This window comes from Triturus cristatus, chromosome 5_2 (genome assembly GCF_964204655.1).
Source record: "Triturus cristatus chromosome 5_2, aTriCri1.1, whole genome shotgun sequence".
In the NCBI taxonomy this organism is placed as follows: domain Eukaryota; kingdom Metazoa; phylum Chordata; class Amphibia; order Caudata; family Salamandridae; genus Triturus; species Triturus cristatus.
The window spans coordinates 534,973,325-534,998,679 of record NC_140588.1 but is presented as its reverse complement, the minus strand read 5'-3'; the positions used below and the strand labels follow the sequence as shown (position 1 = coordinate 534,998,679).

Below are 25,355 nucleotides of genomic sequence, written 5' to 3'. Positions count from 1 at the left end.
CTTATGTTGCTTTGTCACGAGTGAAAACATTATCAGGTTTATTCATGATAGACTTGGATGACTCAAAAGTTAGTGGTGATGCAAATTGTGTAAAGGAGTATAATAGATTAAGAAGAACCTATGCTCCTCATTTAGGTCAGTATCCTGTGTTGGAAAAACGTGTTGTTTCTCGAAAAAGGAGAATTGAGAATATCTGTAATGAGGATGTAGAGAGGAGAAAAAAAAAAAGAAGAGTGATGTAATTGCAAGCAAAAAGAAAAAGGAAAATGTTGAAGAGGTTGTTGGTTGTCATTTTGAAAATAGCTCTGGTGTCAACTGCTACGCTAATGTAGTGCTGAATGTTGTATTTTATCTTGAAAGTTTGCAAGAGCAGATAATAGTAAATCAGAGAAAAAGATTCTGTTCTGAGTTGAGTCTCCTTTTTGAAAAGCTGAGTAATGATAAAACTAAAATAGAAAGTGCTACTGAAATTAGAAAACTTTTAGATGTATGTTCAGGATGTACACAGTTTTCTCAAAATGTACAGCAAGACGCACAGGAATTCTTGATGTATTTTCTTCAGGTACTGGAAGAAGAAGGGGTACAAATTGAAAATATGTTTGGTCTCTCTTATAAATGGGAACATAGTTGTGAAAACTGTTACAATACATGTGGCTCTAATGTTGATTCTGAAAGGTTTATTTGTTTAACATTGCCAGAGAGTAAAACAGTCACTTTTGCTAAATTAGTTAAAGATGCTAATCATAGCATGGAATGCGGTGAGTGTCAATCTGACATGTTTTCAACATTAATTTTAAAGGAATACGGACAGTATGTAATTTTAATGATGCAACGATGTAGAGCTGATGGTTCAAGATTGGATACTTTAATAAAGAAGTTTACAGGACAGCAATTATCAATTTCAGGAAAAACTTTTGTAACAGTTGCAATAATTTTCCATGATGGACCTACTGTAACTTCTGGTCATTACACAGTTTATCTAAAATGTAAAAAAGGCTGGACAATGTGTAATGATTGTCAATTGGTTTTTAAGCAACGTTTGCCTTTTGATTTAGCAAATTCCTATCTAATCTTCCTGAAACCTAAATTTTAGAGAGAATTGGCAACATCTGTACAAAACAATTTTACCATTTTATTGGATTACCATTGGAATTTTCAAATAAAAAGATTTTTAAAATTACCATTTGGCCTAAAGGAAAGGTAACCAATTGTATTGTGGACTTATTTAATTCCTAATTAATCTTTCGGAAACCAAAATTTTAGAGAGAATCGGTAACATCTGTACAATTTCAATTTTGGAATTTTATTGGATTACCATTGGAAATTTAATCAAAAAAGAATTTTAAAATTACCATTTGGCCTAAAGGAAAGGTAACCAGATGTATTGTGGAGTTATTTGAGATATATTATTTTTGTGATTATGCTTCTGTAACAAAATTGTCAGACGGTATTTTTTAGAAATAGTTATTGTTATTAGATGATATTTTTTTTGAATATTTTGCATTTCTATAATGTTATGTTTAAGTGAGAAGAGATTCTGGGCTTTTTTAAAACAATCTTTGAGATTGTTATTTTTTTTTTGCCCGCTGTTAAGTGATGAATGCAATTGCTTTCACGATTTATAGTGAAATGCAATATATTCTGAAAACAGCAAAAAAATTGCAAAAAATTGTTTTTGGAAAATATGTAAATACGTGTACTGTATTATAAAATGTTTTATTAAATATTAATACTTTTTTCTTTTTTTTCAGATTGAGAAAGAAAATTTTCGAAAAATAAAACCATTTTTTCAAGCAATTTCAATAAAATTTAAATTGATAATTACATTTTTGGGTGGGTCAGGTAAGTCAGAAATTTGATGGTCCCTTTTTTCCACTTCTCCTCAAACAGATTTTCAGTATTTCGTTATTAATCCCTCAAGGACCTTGTAATGTGGTAATTGTTTTTTAGTGTTTTTAAAAAAAAAAAAAAAAAAAAAAAAAAAAAATACGTTTTTAAGAAAAAATTAAAAAAAGTTGAGAGGTAAGGTTGGCTCTTAAAACAGCCGTTGTGTTCATGCAGGGACAGAGGAAAGGAAGAATGGGAATATTAGCTGGTAGGACAAATGTGCTGGTCTATTCTGTTGTTAATTAGGGGAACACTGGTCTCCCCACGAACAATTAGACCATGGCAATTTGAGCACCGCATTGTAACCCTCGCAAATCGATGGTTAGTTTTCAGAGGACCAGAAAAAGGTGAATCTCCCCCCACAGATGAAGGGCTCAGCTGAGCTGCCGAAGATGGACTCGGTTGAGCTGCTGTGGATGTGCTTGGTCGACTTACTGAAGGGTTTCCTCCAGTATGTCGAGCATGTGTCCTAGGGTGTACATCCTCAAGGTGTCTTAACATAGTGTGATTCCCGAAGGAATACTTCTTGTTAGGATTACCTCTAGAAAGTACACGCTGGCAAAGCTTGCAAGTCACTAAAGCAGCATTTACTTTTTTCTGGCCCTCAGGAAACGTAAAATACTCCCATATAAAAGAGCTCTTCTGTTTCCTCCTTCTCTGCCTGATGGTGGTGCTGCTAGCCTCACTCTCAGAAGAGGAGTGCTGGTCTGCCATCGTATCCCAAAGACAACTCAGCTCCTTCTCCTAAGGGATCACAAGCAGAAATGAGGGGAATGGGTGTGGTGTAGGAGAGTTCTAGAACTGAAAGTACTTTAAAACAATCAAAAGTTTTGTTTCTTGATCACATGACCCACCGTGCGCGTACGTTACGCTTACGGAGCGCTTACGGTAAAAGTACGCATGCGCGTATAAAAGACACGCGCATAACAGGCACGCCCCAACACTTCCGCGTAACGTACACGTGTAACGTATGCGCCGCGTACGCACGTCTACGTAAATTGCGTAACCATACGCAAAAAGAGTAGAAATATTACGTACATTACGCAAAACGTAAGCTTACCGTACGCGCACGTAAAAAAAAAAAAAAAAAAATTGGAAAAAAAGAATCACTATGTTATACTAATATATCTTACCTGTTTAGTAAAAAAAAAATGAGAAAAAATAATATATTGCAGAATTTTTCAAATTTAAGCATAGTGTTTAAAGAGAATATAAAGTAAAAATAAAAAGATGTAAAAAACTTTGCAAAAAAAAAAAAATCACACGTTTAATATAAGAATTTGTATTTAAAAAAACCATACAAAATCACTGAAAAAACCATGGGTTTCACACACGTTATAGGTAAGAATTAGCATTTAAAAAACCATACAAATTCACTGAAAAAACCATGGGTTTCACACACGTTATAGTTAGGAATTAGCATTTAAAAAACCTTGCAAATTCAGTGAAAAAACCATGGGTTTCACACACGTTATAGTTAGGAATTAGCATTTAAAAAACCTTGCAAATTCAGTGAAAAAACCATGGGTTTCACACACGTTATAGTTAGGAATTAGCATTTAAAAAACCTTGCAAATTCAGTGAAAAAACCATGGGTTTCACACACGTTATAGTTAGGAATTAGCATTTAAAAAACCTTGCAAATTCAGTGAAAAAACCATGGGTTTCACACACGTTATAGTTAGGAATTAGCATTTAAAAAACCTTGCAAATTCAGTGAAAAAACCATAGGTTTCACACACGTTATAGTTAGCTGGACATTTCACTCGTAAAAAACCAATGAAATTCCCCCGTTATAGTTAGTTAAGCTAACTATAACTCGCGCACCCGTAATCCACTGCTGATGTTGTCACATATTACATCACTCATGACATGGTCAGTGACATCACTCATGACATCACTGATGACATCACTGATGACATCATCCTTGTGACAGAGTGGCAGACCTCCTCTCACCCTAATATAACCTTTTAAACACACATTCAAAAATAGAGACTAAAATTTTCAAAAAAATGGACATACCAATACCAGTTACAACAACCTCTTGAGTAATTCTAAGATCCACATACACATCCACTCATTCACGAACAGTCCTGTACAGTCACTCATACATGTACTCACTCATCATATGTACTCATACACCTATACATCCTGCTACACAATGCCACTCATCCACAGAGTTACTGACACACATACTCACTCATGAAAATAAAGAATCAAACATAGATTTACTTGCATATACAGTTATACACACACCACCACACTTACTTCTACGGAAACTTACACATACTTAGTCTTTTAAACAATCACTTATAGAAACACATACTTATTCATACAGGAACTCTTTCAATCTCTCACTCTCACATATACTCACTTATATACACCAATAGTCACATATACTAGTTTAAAACATATGTAGTTACTCATAAAGACACTATTGAGACAGTCATTCACTCACTAACACACCCATACACACACTCATCCACCCATACAGTCCTGCACACATGCTGTCTTCAACACATACAACCAGTGAGTCACTCATTCATGCACCTATGCACTACGTAATACCCCCCACCGAACCATGCAGACACTCGGACTGATACTCAAAAAACCACCTAATATCCTATATAAACACCCATGGAGCTACTCACCAACCCATGCAGCCACTTATACACAAAGTGAGAGACTGATACAGATAATTACATATTTAAACATTACTCTGTAAGCCATATATTCACTAAGACACACTTAATCAGTCAGTTATACAATCAATTTTTCAAAAACAAATCATCCATTTAGACACTTATATACCCATTTATTCTTCCATCGTCCGTGAGATATACATATATAAAACATATTTAATTTTCAGAAAAATACACATTCACTGGATGAGGTCATCAGTGATGTCATTTGAGATGTCATCAGTGATGTCATGAGTGATGTCACTGACCATGTCATGAGTGATGTAATATGTGACGTCATCAGCAGTGGATTGCGGGTGCGCGAGTTATAGTTCGCTTAACTAACTATAACGGGGGAATTTCATTGGTTTTTTACGAGTGAAATGTCCAGCTAACTATAACGTGTGTGAAACCTATGGTTTTTTCACTGAATTTGCAAGGTTTTTTAAATGCTAATTCCTAACTACAACGTGTGTGAAACCCATGGTTTTTTCACTGAATTTGCAAGGTTTTTTAAATGCTAATTCCTAACTATAACGTGTGTGAAACCCATGGTTTTTTCACTGAATATATATATATGTATATCGTTCTGATCTCTTGCAGGACATCCAGTGTATCTTATCTTATATCAGTTATTGCTTGCTCAGTTATTGATTCATGCCTTTAGATTATAAGTTTGCTACATATATTTGAATATTATGCATTTGGTATCTGAGACAGCCTTTGTTTAGAGAGTATTATGTAATAAACCCCAAGCCTTATTCTTATTATTAAATAAAACCCCTTTTCAAAAGGTGCTGTTTGTTTTGTGTTGAAGTCTTGCTGTGCCAGGGGTGGTAAAACATGCTCAAAAGTGTATATTATTCAAAGGTGCAGTGGTATATTTGCCTCCCAGGTGGGAGTGCAGGGATTGGGTGTGGCTTATTGGTGAGAAGCCACATTCAAAACACTGGATGAGCCAGAAAAGAGCATTGTATGCCTTGCTGTTTTTCTTCTGTTGGGGCAGATAGGAGAACTGGTGAGGTACGCATGGAAAATAGTATGGATAATAATTGCAGTTTACTGCTTCTGAATACAGAAACAAGCACAGTTTTAGGGCAGTTTAGGGAGCTAATAGGCTACTGGTTTTGCTTTGCAGAAACAGTCTTGGGACAATGTAGGGACTTGAGAGCCTGTGAGGTATTTGTCCAACCCAATGTATCTAAGGGGGAACACCAAAGAGAACTATACTCCATAGCCAGAATATAATCCCTACTACATAAAAGGTCCAAGCGGTCAGTATAATCTACGATGAAAACCTGAACACCATTTAGAATCTGTAGATGCCTTTAATGCATCCTCACAAAAAGTGTCTAATCTGCTCTAAAGCCTCTGAGCAAACAGATCTTAATGCTAGATTAAAAAACGCAGCATGGCTCTCCTCACGTAGGGGGAAGAATTGGGGAGAGGGGTTATTCTCGCCCATACACCTACAGATCGCTCCTAAAAAGAGGTGAAGCCAAGGCTAAAATCGGCAACAACCTCCCTTCCCTCTGTTGCTTCAAGAGACTTGGGGATGACCTTCACCCTGGGAATTCCCCCGGAGAGGACAACAACCCATCGGGAGTCCTCAGTGATGGGGAAGACTGAGTGATAGGAGCAGAAAGGACTTAAGTGACCAACTTGGTCATAGTAGACGTTGGTGCCCGGAGAACGGTGTCATAACTCACATAGTGGAAAGCAACCCTCCTGAAGTTGATACTGGGGGTCAAGGAACCAGCGAGTATGTTGGATCAAGATGACATTTATCATCCACGGTCTGCAAAGTAAACACCGGCAGAAAGAGTGACTCAGTACGTAATATGTTGGATTCAGAAGACACTAGATAAGGACAGCAGGGCCCAACCAAAAGCAGAATGCCCAAGACAGGCCAGGTGGCATTAACCCACAAATAGATGGAAAAATGACCACCTTTATTACGAAGTTTATAAGAGATCCTAAAAGAAGGATGAACAGCTCCTGGCGGGCTTGCAAGGACAAGCTTCTTGATATGGAGTCCTTTCATAAAAATCCTGGACACTGCCAAAGAGGCCAGAAAAATTCAAAATTTCAATTCTCCTGACATTTTTGGGATAGGCGCAGGGTGCAGTGTGTTTCATCAGAGACAGTAACTCAACATTCTCTATGGAGAGATGCCCATCTCTCTTGATCCAGATTGACCGAAAATTGGGCGAACTGGCATCTATGGATCATTGGAACCAGTGGTGGTGGTGGTGGACAGTAGTCTCTTCAGTGATCCCTTCAATAAAGAGTTAGGCAGATTTGTTACCACTTTCTCCTTGCTGGATAAAGACCAGCAATACATGAGAAAGCTATTCAGAAACAAGGTTTACAGAGGAGTAGGTAGAGACAGGGGGCGCTAAACGGACACCCTTATTTCTCAGATTCCCAGAGATCTTAGTTTAGGAAGCCATCTGAGTGACAAGACCAAAAGGTTTGAGAGCTTGCTGAAGTCGCGGAGGTGAGGAAGCCTTCGGCGTCGAGAATAATGCACCAGGTGGATGTACAAGTGAAGAATATCCCCTCTTTTAAACAAAAACAAAAACAAAAAAAAAAAAAAAGATGGCTTGCTCTGTTTCAGCACGAGTAAGAAAATGTTACAGGGTGCTTGGGTGCTGCAAACAGCCACATAAAATTGTAGAAAAATCAGATCCAAAGAAGGAGGCCTATTCACTTCTTTTTCGTACACTCCTGACATGGTCCTTATAGACAGGGAGGTAAGAACCATAGTGGACAAAGCATGCCCCTAATCATCAGATCCTTACGTATCCAAGCTGCCAGTGGCTCCAGTGCTAGGGCAAACAGTAGAGGGGACAGGGGGCATCCCTGACGGGTCCCCCTGCCCAGCTCAAAGGCGGCTGACTTCCTGTTGTTAACTGCCACTTGGGCTTCAACGGGATACTCTTGTCCGGTTCCTACCCAGCTATCTGGAAGGAAGCTATTGTTCTTTCGCTCCTTAAGAAACCCAATGCCGACCCCTTGGAGCTAAAAAAAATTCCGCTCTATCTCCCTTCTTCCAGCCCCGGCAAAAATCCTGGAGACATTCATTAATACTGAATTGATGAAATACACTGACTCACAGTAAATTTTAGATCACTCCCAGAATGGATTTTGCGCCGGTCACAGCACCAAACCTGCCCTTAATGCAGCCAGTGACTGCATTTGGCTGCAGGTAGATCAAGGGGGCTCGGCGGTGTTGATTCTGCTTGACTTATCGGCAGCATTCTACACCGTTTCCCCAGCATGCATGACCCAACGCCTGCGGGAAGTGGGGGTTACAGGAAATGCCATGCAGCTTCTCCATTCTTTTATAAACAGGGAGAATGCACCGGGCAGCTGTGGAGGCTTCAGAACGAAAGCTTTTGCCCTCCCGTGCGGGGTCCCGCAGGGCTCTTCACTTAGCCCTACTCTTTTTAATCTTTATGTGACCCCTCTGGCTGAGCTGGCGAGATCTTACGGATTCCAGGTGCTCTCCTGCACGGACGACACCCAAATTATTGTTTCCATCGCCAACAACCTGCAATTAGTCGCAGAGAAGTTCAATCTATGTATGTCAAACATCATGCGCTGGAAGAAGGGCAATTCTTTAAAGATCAATGTGGACAAGACAGAGGTACTATGTTTTTGGCTCACAGAATTCCATCTGGTCTAATGCCTGGTGGCCTGCAGAATGCGGGCTTCTTCCAGCCCCGGTAAAAACAGCAAAAAATCTGGGGGTTATTTTTGATGAGGGCCGGACCTTTGATGCCCAAGTCAGTCGGACAGATAGCACAGGTTTCTATATTTTAAGAACTCTCAGAAAGGTGCTTCCACTCATTCCCTCCGAACTGCATCGGCCTACTATCATCGCACTGACTACCTCTCATCTTGGATTACTGCAACGCCCTGTACCTCAATATCATTGCAACATCACTGAATAAGCTCCAGGTGGTACAGAACGCAGCAGCAAGACTGATTTTAAATATTCCCAAACATCAGTCTGCCAGAGAGGGGATCCGTACCTTACACTGGCTCCCTGTCAGAGAGTGTATTTCCATCAAGGTCTTGATTAGGGTATATAAGGCCATGCATAGTAAAGGCTCACCCCAACTCAAATCCTTGTTTCAATGGTACACTCCAGGGAGGACTCTGAGATCATCCACACAGAAAAAACTGGTCTCGCCCAGATTTTGCAGATCCAGATGGGGAGGAAGTTCCTTTTGGGCTGCCGCCGTCAGACTCTGGAACTCACTCCCTCCTTCCATTGCCAACACAAGCTCTCTTTCAGTTTTCAGGAAACTTCTAAAAACATGTCTATTCCCCTCTTAATCAGCTGTTTGCACTTCTCCCTCTGCTAGTCTGTCCAGCGCCTTGACACCTACGGGTATAGTGCGCTTTACAAATACTATCCTATCCTATTTACTTTCATGACCTGCAACGTCAACGGTCTCAACTACCACTTTTAACGAAACATAGACCTTTGCGTTGCCAAGTGCCATTCTCTAGCTGTGCTGTTTCTTCAGGAGACTCACCTCTTCGGAACCCACTGCACAGTTTTTCCCCAGTTTGCATACGACAAGGTTTTCCACGAGGGCCACACCAGGGGTTCTCGAGGAGTCACGATACTCCCTCGCAAATTCTTCCTTCTATCCCTCCCTCACTGTCAGATGCATGTTTGATTGCACAGTCTTCGTGAGGGCAAACACTACAACTTCCTTAGAGTATACATTCCACCGCAGTGAACCCGAATGTGATATAATTCTGAATCTCCAACCAGGTCCTACAGCGATTTTAACGTGATGGACCCTAACCTTGATACAACAGTGGTGAGGGTTGCGCATCCACAATTGTCCATTCCACTGGTGGAATAGGCAATGTCTCTAGGCCTCTGCGAAGCCTGTAGGAAGTGGCACCAAATACGGTAGTTTATCCATCATTGGCTATCCTAGCCCTGATTGGAGTCCCCCCCTCATCTGCAAGATGGAGGGGACTGAAAAAGTGTGCTTAACTTAGCCTCCTCCTCCTGAGGGGTGGGGTTGGCAAAGGTGGGCACACCTCCTGGTCTTTCTGAGTTTTCCCACCCAAAGTGGGGGTGTACACCGGGGGGTTTGCCATCTTCTGCTAGCAGCAGAGACGGGGGGTCACATTACAAAAGGTGGCAGGCCGTTAAAGCTTCCCCTTAAAGCACTGGCCCATCCAGGGGGAGGAGGTGTGACACCTCTGCCCAGGATTTACATTGTTTCTGGTCCCTGAGAGCAGTGGCTGTCCACCCAGCAGGCTAGAAACATGCCTGTGTGTGGCCAGCTGCTTAAAGCCAGCCAGTGCCCACACCATGGTTGGTAGGGTTTTTTTTTTTTTTTTAAATGGGGCCCCTCTGATATGCCCTCTAAGTACAGGTTTTAACAAATCTCCCACTGACATCAATGTGGATTTTTATAAGGAGCGGTTTTAGTACCAAACTCTCCTGGTTTCAGTGAATCCATCATTGTGCTAAGGGAACTATAGTTATTGAGTTTCCAGCCCATGTATTCCTCGTCACTTCCCTGACACTAACAATATTTAAGAATTGACTTAAGTACTGTAGGGGCATATCTACTCATGCAAATATGCTCTCCTCACCTGCGGAATAATGCACCCTGCCTTAGCGCTGTAAGGCCTACTAGAGAAGTGACTTACCTATATCTACAGGTAGTGTAGGCTGGCATGGCACCCAGGCAGGGCACTATGTCGACTGTCGTTTTTCCCCTCGCAAGGGCATTGGCATGGTCTTAGTGAGGGAGGGTTCTTAGGGGGCCCTCTTCAGCTTCCAGGCCCTAGGTACCCAGGGTACCACTTACTAGGGACTTACAGGGGGCAGAAGTACAAATTTTGGATATATTTTAGGGAACAGCACTGGAACAGGGGACCTGGTTGGCAGGGACTCTGTGAACTACAATTATACAACATTAAATACCAGGCAAAAATTGGAGGCTAACCATGTTAAAAGAGGCACTGTCTCACAATAGGTGTGATGTACTCACACCCAATTCACTGCGTCATACAAACATAGAACCAACGTTTGTTAATGCAGTACTTTAGATTAACGTTAGTATTTAAATGTCAGCTTCCCTCACCAACGTGTTTTTAAATATTAAGTAAAGTGTTTTAATAACTAGACCTTATAACAGCTAGGCCGAGGGCGGCAAAGAGTGACCTTATAAAGTGCATCTTTTAGAAATAGCATTTCCTGTATATAAACACCTCATGCGTCCTAGCATTAAACATCATGGTTCGCTCTGACCAAATTGTGAGTTCTGTTAATAACATCCCTTCTCTGGCAACGTCTTTTTTCGAGACAAGCATGAAAAATTGTTAACGCCTGCTGAACCCTGGAGGGCCTTCACAATGGGTAATTCCATGGTATATTTCCAACATTTGCAAACTGGTAGTCGAGCAATTACCAGGTATCAAGAACTCCCTTAGAATCAGAAGATGTAAACCGATATATATATGGTTATGGTTTTATTTCTTAATGTGTAGGCTTACTTGAGGCATTAAGCCATATACCAAAACCCTATGCACAAGCCGAGCACATCGGAGATTATAAAAAGTACTACTTCTGATCTGAGCCTAGTAAAAAAAAAAATGACTGGGCTAGATGAAGACAGATCCCCGTAGAGCAAGAGCAAAAACACCAATTCAAATTCTGACAAGACACTTATTACGTTGCTTCTTCCAGTGTCCAGCCGGACAGAGGAACATTTATTTAGAAAATTACAAAAGGTTTTAAACGAGATAAAGAAGCACGAAAGTAATGAAACAAGGGCACAATCCTGTACCGAGTCTTTTAACAAGGAAATGAAAAAGAAGAAAAGAATCGCAGGCAAAAACTTGGGAGCAAATATTTTACCTTCCTGACGTGACCACGAGCGGCGCCTCCTCCTCCCCCCAAGGTATTGACACCTCCGTTTCTTTTCACCCGGGGCATAAGCCCAAAACCAATCAGTTGGCCAACAATTTTTCTTTCCTCATTTTAAAAGGCATAATTATGCAATACCAATACCTCCACCTTTCCATCTGATGGTCATCCGCAGATCGATTACCAGTGTTCACGCCTAGCGCCAACACGACGACGCCTCGTACTCTACTATCTTACTGAAGGTCAGCTACCAACGATCACCATCACCACAACACCTCGCACTCAAAAGATTCACCACTCAATCACTTTTAGTGCCCGGCAAGCAATCTACAAGTACGCCGTCACCCTCTTCACCCCCTCACAAAAGCTGCCATTCTAGTGCGAATAAATTCACAGGACCGTCCAAATATTGCCTAACTCCCACTGCCGTCTTTCACTTGTCAATGGCCAGCACTACGGTTCGATCTTTCCGCGCTAAAGCCAGTGCCATTGGCTCACCATTGTTCACAAAGTCCTTCGTCTTGTTCACTGTTGCTACTTCTTTCAGTGCATGTGTCACAATTCTATGTTCCCATTCACCCTAGGTCCTCACAGTTGTTTTTGTATATTGCCTAAGAATGCTGACATGCTTCCTTTCCTATTGTAACAGTAGACTATGTTTTCTTGTCTTCTTCTTCTTCCTTGTTCATTCCAACAGGCGCATAACTCATATCAGGCAACTTTTAATTTGTAGTCCTGATGATGATCCCACTGTATTAGGAGCTAGGGATCGAAACGTCGACTTTCCAAAACAGTTCCACAATTTATCCACTGTGAAAAACGTATTGTGGTTTCTGTTGGTCTGAGCTTACTTGAGTTCTATATTGTATTGTAAGCCTCCGTATTTGCTCCCAAGTTTTTGCCTGCGATTCTTTTCTTCTTTTTAATTTCCTTGTTAAAAACTCGGTACAGGATTGTGCCCTTGTTTCATTACTTTCGTGCTTCTTTATCTCGTTTAAAACCTTTTGTAATTTTCGAAATAAATGTTCCTCTGTCTGGCTGGACACTGGAAGAACGTGCATAGTTCTTATCTAAGTCTATGTTAACATAGTTACATCATTTATGTTTAAGCTAAGGACCTTTGTTCTTTAAAAATATACGTAATTACCCGAGGTCCAAAGCTACCTAGATCGGGTTCCCTTGTTACTCATACTGTCACTTATTACGTTACGGCACGTAACATCACATTTATAAATATCGCTGCCTCCAAAACAAAGTTCAAGAAATGTAAAAAGGATGACAAAATAGCATATTGCCGACTCAAAAACTTCAATCGTCGTACTAAGTGAGGCAGAATGTCACCTCAATAGAATAGCTGCCCTGGCGTTTTTAGGCCAACTGGAAAACTTGCATTCACAATAATAAACATGCATCCACTGTAAACTTACAGTTGTGCATTTCCAAGTCGGTATTCCCCTGAACACAGAAAAGGGTAATGTAGTTTAGTAGTTTAGTCGCTAAATTATTGACTTTGGAATAGAGCCCTGGGCTTCCAAGTCCTAGCTCTAATCTTCGGCTATAATTGTGTGATCCTTGGTTAATATCAGATAACGTGTCAGACTAATGACAATGCACCGCTACACAAATCTCTATTAACATCCGCGTGTCTCAACACTCAACCCAACTGCTGACACAAACTAGAAGGGCCAAGAAGAATGCTTAATATTTCGCCTGGAACACAAAAGGGTGATTAATTTGGCAATGCTGGAAAATAGAACTCTCTCAATTTAACCCCTGCAACGGTAACATAACACTATGGTAAAAGTCATATTATAGCACGCTTTCTCCGTAAATGAGATACAAGCTCTAAGACTGTGGGGTGTAATGTATTTTCGGCTGCATTTAAGGCTAGATTCGAAGCTGCAACTCTAGGGTTTCTCACATGCACTATTCCACAGATTAACCTTTTTTTACGAGCTCCTTGTGCTACATGCATAATTTCATATATAAGCAGCAAAGTCGAGATCACTACAGACAAGCAAAAGATATTCCGTTAAGTGTGCTTTCATGTTCTTTGCACTGCCCGGTCAGCTCGAAGTTCCCTCGTGTATGCGCCTAGAACTGGAAACCGGTACTAAAGTTAAGGAATGTTCTACAGAACAAGGTCTTTGTGCAAGAATTTATTTGGAAAGCTGTGTGAATGGTGCAGGAGGATGCTGCAGGCGGTGAACACGAGCGACAGGGTCGTCTAACCTCATGTTGTACACTCCGGCTCCCAGCTCCTGCCCGATGTCCGACAGGCTGGCGTCGAAATCCTGTACCACAGACTCGATCACCTCGTCCATCATCTTCAGCACCCAGGCCATGGGTGTGTGCCTTGTGCCCCGGGGGGCTACTCGAACGCCTCTTCTAGGGTAGTCAGCTCACTTATAGGTCGGGTGGGGGGCGGATACGTGGCTTGAGCACAGATATTTTTGTGGAAAGCGTATGGGCAGTTTAGGGCAGCAGCCAGCGTGCACTGCTGCCCGCGGTGCGGATAGATGTTCCTCCCATTTAAATGAGATGAAAGTCTGCGACAGTGGTGCACCGAGCTCCCCTAATCAGCACAGCGACGAGTCCTCCTCGCATACTGCAATTAAAGGGGCACAACTACCGTTCAAGAGGAAGCAATTTAAGGCACGCAGCGTAAGGCAGAGCTTGCTGGGAGTGAAAGTCAGCACCATTCCGGCTCCTCCTCCCGAACACCTGTTCCCCCCTATCACCGCCCGGAAAGCTTGCCCCGCCCTTCAGCACCGAGCGACTTCCTCCTCGGCACTTCCGCATGCTCATGTTTCTAGCCTTGGGATTCTAGTAGTGTCTGCCTCTTGCACCGTTTCCGTTCTACGAGGTTTCCTTTTGGTCTCAGCTGTTTACTTCGGAGATCTCACTGTCACAACAACCACCATCTTTTCCGTCATTCACATCCAAGAGCCTGAATCGGCTTCCCAGATCACGAGAAAAACCGCTCTTCCATGAAGCGCTGCTTGTGCCCCTTCTCTCTTCTACTGACTGACTCCGCCCTGTTTCATTTTCGGTACTTCTGCCTCGATGGCTGTAATTTCCCAGAATGAATGTTATTCGTATTGAGGAGGCCATCTTGGGTTGGACTGTATGTTAGGCCCCTGGCTTTTAATATAGGAACGGAGCTGCCCACATAGTTTCGAAACACACGTGGTGTTGAACATTGAGCCTGCAGATTAGTGCTTGAAATGAGGGGAGATCAGTTGGATCCGACAGGTATTATTACTGAGTCGGACCTGGGATCCAGGCTGGACCCAGTGAAATATTTATAGTCCCATTATGGCAACACACCCCACCCCTACCACAACAGAGTATGCATGCATTAATAAATACACAACACAACTTTTGTTTGGGAAAAATATTGCTGCAGGTTTATTCCATACAAAAGTATGCAATATATATGGTGGGTTATCTTACGGGCGATCCAAGGGCAGGCAGCTGTACCAACCTATGCTGCCCTGCCCGCCTGATGAGCCAAACACTGTGGAGAAACCAATCAGCGCTACCCTTATGGGGGGTGATCCCCTTACTGGATCACGTGACACATTGGTCCATTATTACTCACGCCCCTTTCAGGGCGGAGCGAAGCAAGGCAAACCCCGGTTGTTCAGGCCCACAACCGCACGAAGGACTAACGGGGCGCCGACGTAGTTGTTCCAGGACCCTCCACACGAGGTTCCTGCGATTTGGCTCTGGCACCCCTATTGTGCTCTTGCAGAGGTAACCTTTCTGTACCCATATGCTTCCAGATCGCCCTGTAACTCCGCCTGCAATGACAAAGAAAACATTACAACATCCTATGTACTTCGCCTGCCAACCCCACGCTGGGTAAGCGGTAGGGTGGGAGACGGCGTGTCCGGCGCAAAGAGGACGCCAAGATGGCTGGGGGAGGCATAAATACCTCCCCCTCCTCTACGTGCCGGAAGTGACGCGTCTGGTAAGGGGACTCCTCCTAGAGTCCCCCCATTATTAGTGGGGGTGGGGAAATGCCCAAATGGGACTAAAGGGGGCCGCCCACTTAGGGTGGCCCCCTGCGGGGGCCGCGGGCAGCCGCATAGTCCCATTATGGCAACACACCCCACCCCTACCACAACAGAGTATGCATGCATAAATAAATACACAACACAACTTTTGTTTGGGAAAAATATTGCTGCAGGTTTATTCCATACAAAAGTATGCAATATGGTGGTGAGAAAATTCAATTTTCAATTGTGATCGTATCGACCCGCCATTTTGTGCTCCGCCGCCATTTTGTGTTGCCCTCACTCAGGCAGCACGACGATCGAAGTCTTTTCTGCTTTTCCTGCAATATTGTGTCGAAATAGCCTTGTGCCCCTGTTTACAAAGCTGGTGTTAGAGACTGGCCGAGTACACTAATCCCTGTTTGGTTTTTCTAATCCCTGTCTTAACTATCTGTTGGTTCACACTATTCTCTTCTGACTTTATCTCATCTTCTGGCCTTCGCTGTCCTCCGCTCGTATTCTCTCATTTCACAACTGTCCTCCAAAACACACAAACGTACCTCGTCACCTGCAAACCAGTTACAGACATGTTAATACCTTAACCTGTGGGAGGGGTGGCAAACACAGTTGGAGGAGAGGCTTCTTCGAGTTACTCGATACTTTTGTTTTCCGACCTTTTCTATTGGCTCTGACTTTCCCTTTCCTTCGGGCTATTCCTACTGGTTTTTCATGTATGTTTTAGGTGTGTCCTTCGTTAATGTATATGTTACCTATGTACTATAAAAGATTGTGCGCCACGGAGTGAAGTGGCAGTCTCCTGAGAACATACCGTGTGTACTTCTAGGACAACTGTACTAGCTGCAGCTAATAAAATCTGATCTTTTACGCCGACAGAGTGTCCCCGTGTCTCTATTAGCTGAAGCAGGAGAACCCAGGAGATTAAGGCGTACCCTGCGCCGCTAGGCCCAAAAGGTTCTGGTTCTTCAACTGGCGCCCAACGTGGGGCGGCTTCAGTGGTAGTGGTTCTGCCTGAAGGTCGTGAGGAACCCCGCAAGAAAATTCTGGAGGAATCGCGAGCCACGTCAAGCGACCCCTGTATGTCGAAAGTGGTCCGAAGGTCTTTTGCAGCGCGGTTACTCCTTCCTGACGGCTACTGACGACTGCTGCCCTGACTGCCGCCCTGCCTTGGCCCTTCCTTTGGTGATGTATGGTAAGGCGAGACGATAGACGGGCCTCTGTTGGCGTAAGAAGACATCCTTAGTTAAGTATTTGGTGGGTCGCTCCCACAATATTGGTCCTTTGGTTCTTTGTTCCTTTGTTTCTTTGGTCCTTAGATTCGACTATTGCAATAGCCAAAGCCGAGGGGTAAGTGCATTTGTGCTGCGTAAACTGAGTTTTACCCCCTTGATGTTTGTGAAAAGTCCGGTGAAATCACGAGATGCCTGGTCTGACTAAGTTTGGAAAACTTTGTTGCTTTGGTTGTGATAGGGATTCCCGGCTTGAGGACTCTTGTCCGATTCCTTCGGTTGGAACTCCCACATATGAGCTCTATTCAAAACATGGTATTGGCCCCATTGCCTTTAACAAGACATGGACCCGATACACGAAGAAAGATGGTGTTTTAAAATGGCCAGAGAATGGTAGTTTCGATTCTGATGTGCTAGATAATTTGGAAGCAGTTTTATTTAAAAGAAAAGCCCGGCCGGCAATGTTTGACTCTTTCCGCCTTTGGCGTAAGGAAGCCAAACAGAGAGAAATTAAACAAACAAAACGAGATAGGAAAGCACAGGGTATGACAATTATACAGGCTGCCCAACAATTCAAAGATGATGAAATTGATAATGCGATGGAAATTTCAGAAAGACAGCATTGTATGGCGATAGATAAATGCTATCCGGTGTTGCCTGTTTCCCCGTCCGATAACAAGAAAGATTTAGAAGAAGATCCCCTAATGTCTCATTTATTGAGATTGCCTCCGCCCTATGCACAAGGTGCTAATGCACCCCAGTTGTTACAGCCTGTTCAGCCGCCAGTAGTACCTCCGCCTGCTCCGGCTCTTCCACATTTGCCCCTTCCAGTATTACCGCCTCTACCAGTTTTGCCTTTAACTTCAACTTCTTTGCCCTCATCTCCTGATCTTCGATCTCCTTTGCCTTCTGCTCCTCCTGCAATTACCGGTTCTCCTTCCGTTAGTTCGCCTAATACCTTGTCCCCTATACTTATGTCCAATTCTCCGTCTATGCGTAAGCGACTCACGGACACTGTCACTAGTATTTTATCTCCTTTCTTTGAAGCTTTAAATGTGTCTCCGGCTTTTGCTCGAAGACAGTCTCGTAGTCAGTTCCCAGATTCTGAAGAACGAGAAAGGTTGGACTCTCTCGCACGTAAATGGATCGAGAGGGGTCCCCAGTACAGTGTGCCCGATATTATGCCTACCTTCTCACAATGGAATGCGCCTACGCAAAGATATGTTTTCATTATAACGTGTGATACTCTCATTAAAGAATGGGAGGATGTGAATTTGAGTTCGGTTCCACAGGGTCTGTTAGATGTTCAGGCCGACTTTGGTAAAGGACTTCTTGTGGGTTCTAAGGTTGAAAACGCTGTAAGGACACTTATTACCTTTAGAACCTTATTGTCTTCTCAGACTTTCCTTGATTCCGATCCGTCGGTTAGACTGACACTGAAAAATTATCCCATGAGAGAGGTTCCTCCAGTGTGGAAGGAGGAAGTTGCGGCTCAAGGTAATAATCCAGCTATTCCTGCTCATTTCCAGCGTATATGGGTACATGTCCCATGGAAGAGATCTGAAGTTTTAGCACTTAAACAAACTCTACCGGATCCTCGTAAAAACCCTGCGGGTTATTATAAAGAATTATCACAGACGGTTGATGCTTGCATCATGAATCTAGATAATATCGATATGTTGATGGGAAATGTAGTCCCACAAGCATTATGGGTTAATATTCGTAGAGAGAATCATGTTCAAGCATTAGGTGGTGATTGGGCTGCTATAACTGCCGCGGATGCAGCTCAAGTGGGTGGTGCTAAGCCTGATGCTTTGGTTTCAGAACTCCCTGGTAGGATTATTACATTAATGAAAACGATGATGCCTGCCTTGAGAGTTAACTGGGATAATTTAGCGGCATACAAACAAAAGAAAGATGAAAGTGTCTCTGATTTCTTTACTCGTTTTGAGGAGACATTTATTGATCACAGTGGTCAAGATATGGCTACAGAGGGTGGACAGCGATTATTTGTGGACAAATTTGTATTTAATTTGCTTCCCGAGTTGTCACACAAATTGAAAGATTCTGAAAGTTCATGGGCTGTTTCTTCTTCTGCCCAGATATTGGCTACTGCACAATATTATGAAAATAGAGATAAAGAAGAAAAAGAAAAGCAAGAGAAAAAGACGAAAGAATTGAAAACGAAGGTTCTCTTGCAACAAGCTTATCCTCCTCGCTATGTTTAGCCTCAGTTTCAACAGCCTCCGCAGTTTCAGAGGTTGTATCAAAAACCTGAGCCATATATTCCACGCCCTTTGTTAGGACCTAATCAATGTGCCTATTGTAGAGAGGAAGGTCATTTTAAGAATAGTTGTCCGGTTTTATTGCAGCGCAGTGGAGCATTATCTGCTCCACGAGGTCGTGGTGGCCTCCAGTCAGCAAATAGAGGTAGAGGTCGAGGTGTGTTGACTCAAGAACAGCGTGTCCTTCCTCCTCCTAATTCCGTGAATTACTTTGATCAGCAAAACGCTCGGTCTACACAGTATTACAATGAAGACCATTATATTGAAGGCGAGAATGAAAGTCTTCATGCTAACTAGGACAGCCTTGGACAAAGTAAGGGAGTTGTGTCGATTACAGTAGATCAGAATGGACCTTATGTTAATGTCACTACAATGGGTGTTTCAGAGCCATTTCTCCTAGATACTGGGGCGATGAGAAGTTCTATCATTCATTCCAAACTCCCTGGGGCACCTTTGTTTGGCTTAACGAATGTATCTGTAGGATTTTCTGGCGCCCCTATTCGTAATCCGGTTTCTTGCCCTTTGCTTATTTCAATTGGCCCTTATGATTTGGAAGCTCCGCTTCTTTTGACGAATGGTTGCGGTGAGAATCTGTTGGGTTTGGACTTATTGAAAAGAATGCATGCTACGATATATTGTTCTCCTTCTGGTGTACATCTTACTTTAGGACAAAAACTGACTTCTCCAATGTATTTGTCCAAAGATCAGTTTCCACCTGAATTGCTTTCTCTTCCGGCAACGCTTTGGGCCACGGGTCCGAACGATGTGGGCTGTCTTGAGATTCCACCTTATGTTGTCACTCTCAAGCCTAATGTTGAATTGCCACGTATTCCGCAGTATAGAATTTCCACTGAAGGTGAAAAAGCGCTTTTGGAAATCATTCATGATTTGATTCAGAAGGATGTGGTTGAGGAAACGAGAGGTAACATATGCAATAGTCCTATTCTTCCTGTTCTTAAACGCACTGATCCTTCTCAGCCTCCTGTATATCGTTTCGTAATTGATCTTCGGGAGGTAAATAAAATTGTTGTACCACAATTTCCTGTTGTCCCAGATATCACTGCTCTGTTGACAATGATACCTTCCACAGCAACTTGGTTTTCTGTTATCGATCTAAAGAATGCCTTCTTTAGTATTCCCATTGCAGAAGAAAGTCGGGATATTTTTGGCTTCTCTCTTGGAGGCCGAAGCTTCCGGTTTAAGCGCGCACCTCAGGGCTATTGTGAAAGTCCCTCTATTTACAGCCAAGCTTTAAAATGTCATCTTGATACTTTTCATTTACCGTCTGGTGCTGCTCTTATACAATACATGGATGACTTGTTAATCGCTGCTGATTCAGAGATTGCAAGAACGTGACTGTTGCATTGTTACGTCATTTGTTTGATCTGAATCACAAGGTTTCACCTTCTAAACTACAATATGTTCGTCAAGAGGTTACCTATTTGGGTCATCTCCTATCAAAGGAGGGACGGCGATTAACCCCAGAACGAATTCAGGCGATTGTGCAAATGTCTGTGCCATCCACACAAAGGGAGGTATGTGCCTTTCTGGGTATTGCTTCTTATTGTAGGCAGTGGATTCCAAACTTTTCTTTGTTAGCCAAGCCTCTGTTGGCACTCACTTTGAAAGATACACCTCAGCCCCTTCCATGGACTGACGAATGTCAGAAGAGTTTCACTGACTTGTGTGCTGCTCTGTGTTCTGCTCCTGTATTGGGGCCTCCCGATTACAGTAAGCCGTTCACGCTCTAAGTCCATGAGAGAGAGGGTTGTGCGTTGTCAGTTTTAACACAGCGTTTTGGAGACAAACAGCGACCATGTGCATATTTTTCGGCTACGTTATATCCAGTAGCCAAAGCATTGCCTAGTTGTCTTAAAGCGACAGCAGCAGCAGCAATTTCTATTCGACAGTCTGCTGGAGTAGTGCTAGATAACACACTTATTGTTATGCTGCTGCATGCAGTGGATACCTTATTAAACCAAACAAAAACACAACATCTTACGAGTGCTCGTTTGTCTGGATATGAGCTGACACTTTTGGCTAGTCATGTGCACACCAAATGATGTAACACTTTAAATCCAGCTACTTTGTTGCCTCTTCCAGTAGATAAAGACGTTCAAAAACAACATGATTGTTTCCTCCGTACTGAGGAAGAGACAAAAGGAAGAATTGATTTGAAAGATACGCCGCTAGAAAATCCGGATGGAATTCTATGGGTGGATGGTTCTTGTTTCAAGCTTCCTAATGGAGATACAGTTTCAGCCTATGCTGTTACTACATTACATACAGTCGTGGAAACCGCACGTATCATACACAATTCAGCTCAAGCAGCAGAACTGATAGCTTTGACGAGAGCATGTGTGTTGACAAAAGGAAAAAGAGTGAATGTGTATACTGACAGCCAGTACGCGTTTGGTGTGGCGTTCAATTTTGGGCGTCTTTGGAAAGAGAGGGGATTCCTTACTTCCCACGGCACTAAAATACAACATGGTCAATTGGTGACTGATCTTCTTGAGTCACTTTCTTTACCTGCCCAAATAGCAATTGTGAAGTGTAGTGCGCACAAGATTATTGACGATGTTGGTCGAGGAAATGCATTTGCAGATGAAGTAGCGAAAAAGACAGCAAGAGATGCTACAAGTCTAATGTATGTTGCGGGTCCTGCGAATTGGGTTAGAGAGAGAGGAATGTATGAGGATACAGTAGAAAGTGTAAGGTCAATTCAGGAAGAGGCCACAGAGAAAGAATTGAGCAAGTGGAAAGAAAGTACAGGAATGTTAGATGAGATGGGATGTTTGGTGGAATTATCTGAATACCAACGTTGGCTGTTACCAGATGCCTATGTACTCCCAGTAGTTACTATGGCGCATGGTCCAGCCCACTTAAGTGCGAAAGGTATATGCAAGCTTCTGGCTCCAGTATGGCAAAATGAAGGAATCCCAAGGTGTGCAGACAATGTAGTGAAACATTGTATTGTTTGTTTGATGTACAATCCGGGAAAAGGAACCCCAACTCCAGCAGGTCACTTTGCTCCTCCGACATATCCATTTGAAGTGTTGCAGATCGATTACATTCATATAGAACGATGCAACAACCTCAAATATGTTATGGTGGTAGTATGCGCCTTTTCTAGGTGGATAGAAGCATACCCTCTAAAAGACAATACAGCCTTATCCACAGCCAAAGTTCTACTAAAAGAATTTTTCCCCAGGTTTGGTTTGCCGCGCATTGTCTGGAGTGACAATGGGAGCGAATTTGTGGGCCAAGCCATGCAAAAAGTTTGTGCGGGTCTTGGTATCAAGCAAAAGTTCCATGTGGCAAACCATCCACAGTCAGCGGGTTTAGTGGAATGCTACAATGGAACTTTAAAACTAAAACTAGCGAAAGTGCAGGCTAGTACAGGACTTAATTGGCCCGATGCTTTACCCTTGGCTCTTCTATCCACCAGAACTGCTGTACACTCTCCTTTGGGACTTAGCCCTTACAAGGTGGTTTTTGGGCGCCCAGCTAATATATGCGGAGTCCCTCGCCCTAAGAAATACTCAGACTTGCCATATCCAATGTTGATTGATTACTTGCATGAACTTACAACTAAATTGCGTGTTCTCCATCAACAGGTTCAGAGTGCTTTGCCGGAGGCTTCCACAGACCCAGGTCATTCCATCCAACCAGGTGACTGGGTTTGCGTGAAGAATTTCCAAAGAACGAAGAACTTAGAGCCTCGTGGAAGGAACCTCGTCAGGTTTTGCTTACTACAAGAACAGCAGTGAAAGTCGAAGGAAAGAAACATTGGATTCACGGCGTGCATTGTAAGAAAGTGCCTTTGCCTCTACCCTTCGATCAATGGGTGCGTAAGGGCATTAGTGACTCTGAGAGTGAGAAGGTTCCAGGATTTGTACCTTTTAGTGATGCACGCCTGAATGGAACATTGTCTGAGAAAGAGGACGGCGACATTCTTCAGGAAGCAATAACACCACATCGTCGCATGAATACGACAAATCCGCGAACATTGTTCCGAGACCAAACTGCACCTGATAAAGAACACTATAACCTAGACTAAAGAACACTTAAGATTTTCTCTCTCCTATGTAGTATTCTATCCCGGTTGCAGGGTCACGGTAGGAGTCTTGGTTGCGACCTGAGTAGTGGCAATAGGCCTGCAGGACTTGCAGTGTCATAGGACGGCAGATAATCATAATCAAGTGATTGAGGAAGATTGCTGTGAGCATCCATTAGAAAGATGGAAACTACATTAGGCAAAAGAGAGAGAAAGGATAAAATGAAAAAAGAATCCTGTAGATTAATGTACAATCGTTTTAGTATAGCTTTATGTATTATCATATTATTGTGTATTCTTTTGGCGTGTATAAATTGGATTGTTATTGCTCTGCAGCGAAAAGTTGTCTCTCCTTCTACCTCCTCGTCTTCTTCTACTGTCTCTCCACATCTATTTCATACACTTCCTCAACATGAACTCATAAGAAGAACTGAATATTACAATAATTCATTTGTCCAGTTATTACATCAACACCAATTAGTGATCAATACAACTGACTGTTGGGTGTGTGGACTTGCGCCACATACCACAGAAAAAGGAATGCCGTATTTCGTTCTTCCGTTCTCTTATGAGGGTTCTGCTTGGGCTTATTTTGTTATCTTCTCCAATACCTATCAAAGCAAATTCAGACGACCCATTAGTTCATATATTGGTGGTCCAGATTTTAGTCACAGCTCATTGATAAAGGGAATGGTAGCCATGGCTAAAATCATGGAAAATAGTAAGATTTCTGTTGACTAACTGGAATGTCACCCATTATGTCACTAGCCTTAGTGATAAGGTTAGACAAGGAAAATCTCCACCGATTTGGACTATTCCTCAAAGGAAATTTCTGTCTGCAAAAAAATGGTCAGTCTACTGACATCGTACAAAGAAACAGCTGTTCCCACACATATATCTACTCCCTTCAGAACTCGCCGCCTCTAGTACCATCTCAAGGCACGTATTTTATCTGCCACGATAGGGCTTACACGTGGTTGCCAACTGCTTTTTCTGGTACCTGTTATTTAGCTTTCCTTCTTCCCCCTACATACACCGCTTCTGCAAATCATCATTGAAACAGATATGGCAGAGGGATTATTAATTCTAAAGACACAGCAGGACAAGAGGGAGGAGATTTCCTCAAAGGATTTCTTCCTTTTTGGGGTCCAATGGCCAACAGCAGAAATATAAGGCAATTGGTTCGTGTCGTAGAAACCACTATAGACATCACTGTAGGAGCCTTAAGTAATATCACGGCAGAACTACAGGCGGATCGTCTTATGACTTTACAAAACCGAGTTGCCTTAGATTTTGTTCTTGCGGACCGTGGTGGAGTGTGCAAATTGATCGGGTCAAGTTGTTGTATTTTCATGCCTGATGACGCTCCTACAGTATACCAAGCTATCTCAAAGTTACATATAATCTCTGAGTCAATTCATCAGGACAAAGGAGATTAGTCATTATTGGAGTGGTTTTGGGGACTTCTGTCCAAATGGGGTTGGAAGGTATTGACGTTCCTTGGAATAGTTTTAGCCATCATTTTCTCTTGTTGCCTTTGTATGCATTGTGGCCCCGCAATCTGCGATCTTTGTGCTACTATATGCATCCCTAAACCCAAGTCACAAAGAACAGAGAATATTAGAATGATGCTACAGCAACAGCTCGATGACCTCATGGCCATCGACATTGACTCAGATTAACGTGAGTCTATGTATCTTGCCTGAGTTCTGGCAAAAGGAGGGTCTGAGAAAATTCGATTTTCGATTGTGATCGTTTCGACCCGCCATTTTGTGCTCCGCCGCCATTTTGTGTTGCCCTCACTCAGGCAGCACGACGATCGAAGTCTTTTCTGCTTTTCCTGCAATATTGTGTCGAAATAGCCTTGTGCCCCTGTTTACAAAGCTGGTGTTAGAGACTGGCCGAGTACACTAATCCCTGTCTGGTTTTTATAATCCCTGTCTTAACTATCTGTTGGTTCACACTATTCTCTTCTGACTTTATCTCATCTTCTAGCCTTCGCTGTCCTCCGCTCGTATTCTCTCATTTCACAACTGTCCTCCAAAACACACAAACGTATCTCGCCACCTGCAAACCAGTTACAGACATGTTAATACCTTAACCTGTGGGAGGGGTGGCAAACACAGTTGGAGGAGAGGCTTCTTCGAGTTACTCGATACTTTTGTTTTCTGACTTTTTCTAATGGCTCTGACTTTCCTTCGGGCTATTCCTACTGGTTTTTCATGTATGTTTTAGGTGTGTCCTTCGTTAATGTATATGTTACCTATGTACTATAAAAGAT

General features: G+C 42.8%; 1 protein-coding gene across 7 annotated transcripts in view; it reads right to left on the bottom strand.

Annotated features, from left to right (window-relative positions):
• Positions 1-14,215, bottom strand: part of UBP1 (upstream binding protein 1) — a 533,655-nt gene extending 519,440 nt beyond the window's left edge. For all 7 annotated transcript variants that reach the window (XM_085607613.1, XM_085607611.1, XM_085607612.1 and 4 more), the window contains exon 1: positions 13,717-14,215. In XM_085607613.1, coding sequence (XP_085463739.1) covers positions 13,717-13,829 — 113 coding nt within the window. In that variant the 5' untranslated portion in view covers positions 13,830-14,215. The remainder of the gene's footprint in view (positions 1-13,716) is intronic.
• Positions 14,216-25,355: the final 11,140 nt, after the last annotated feature.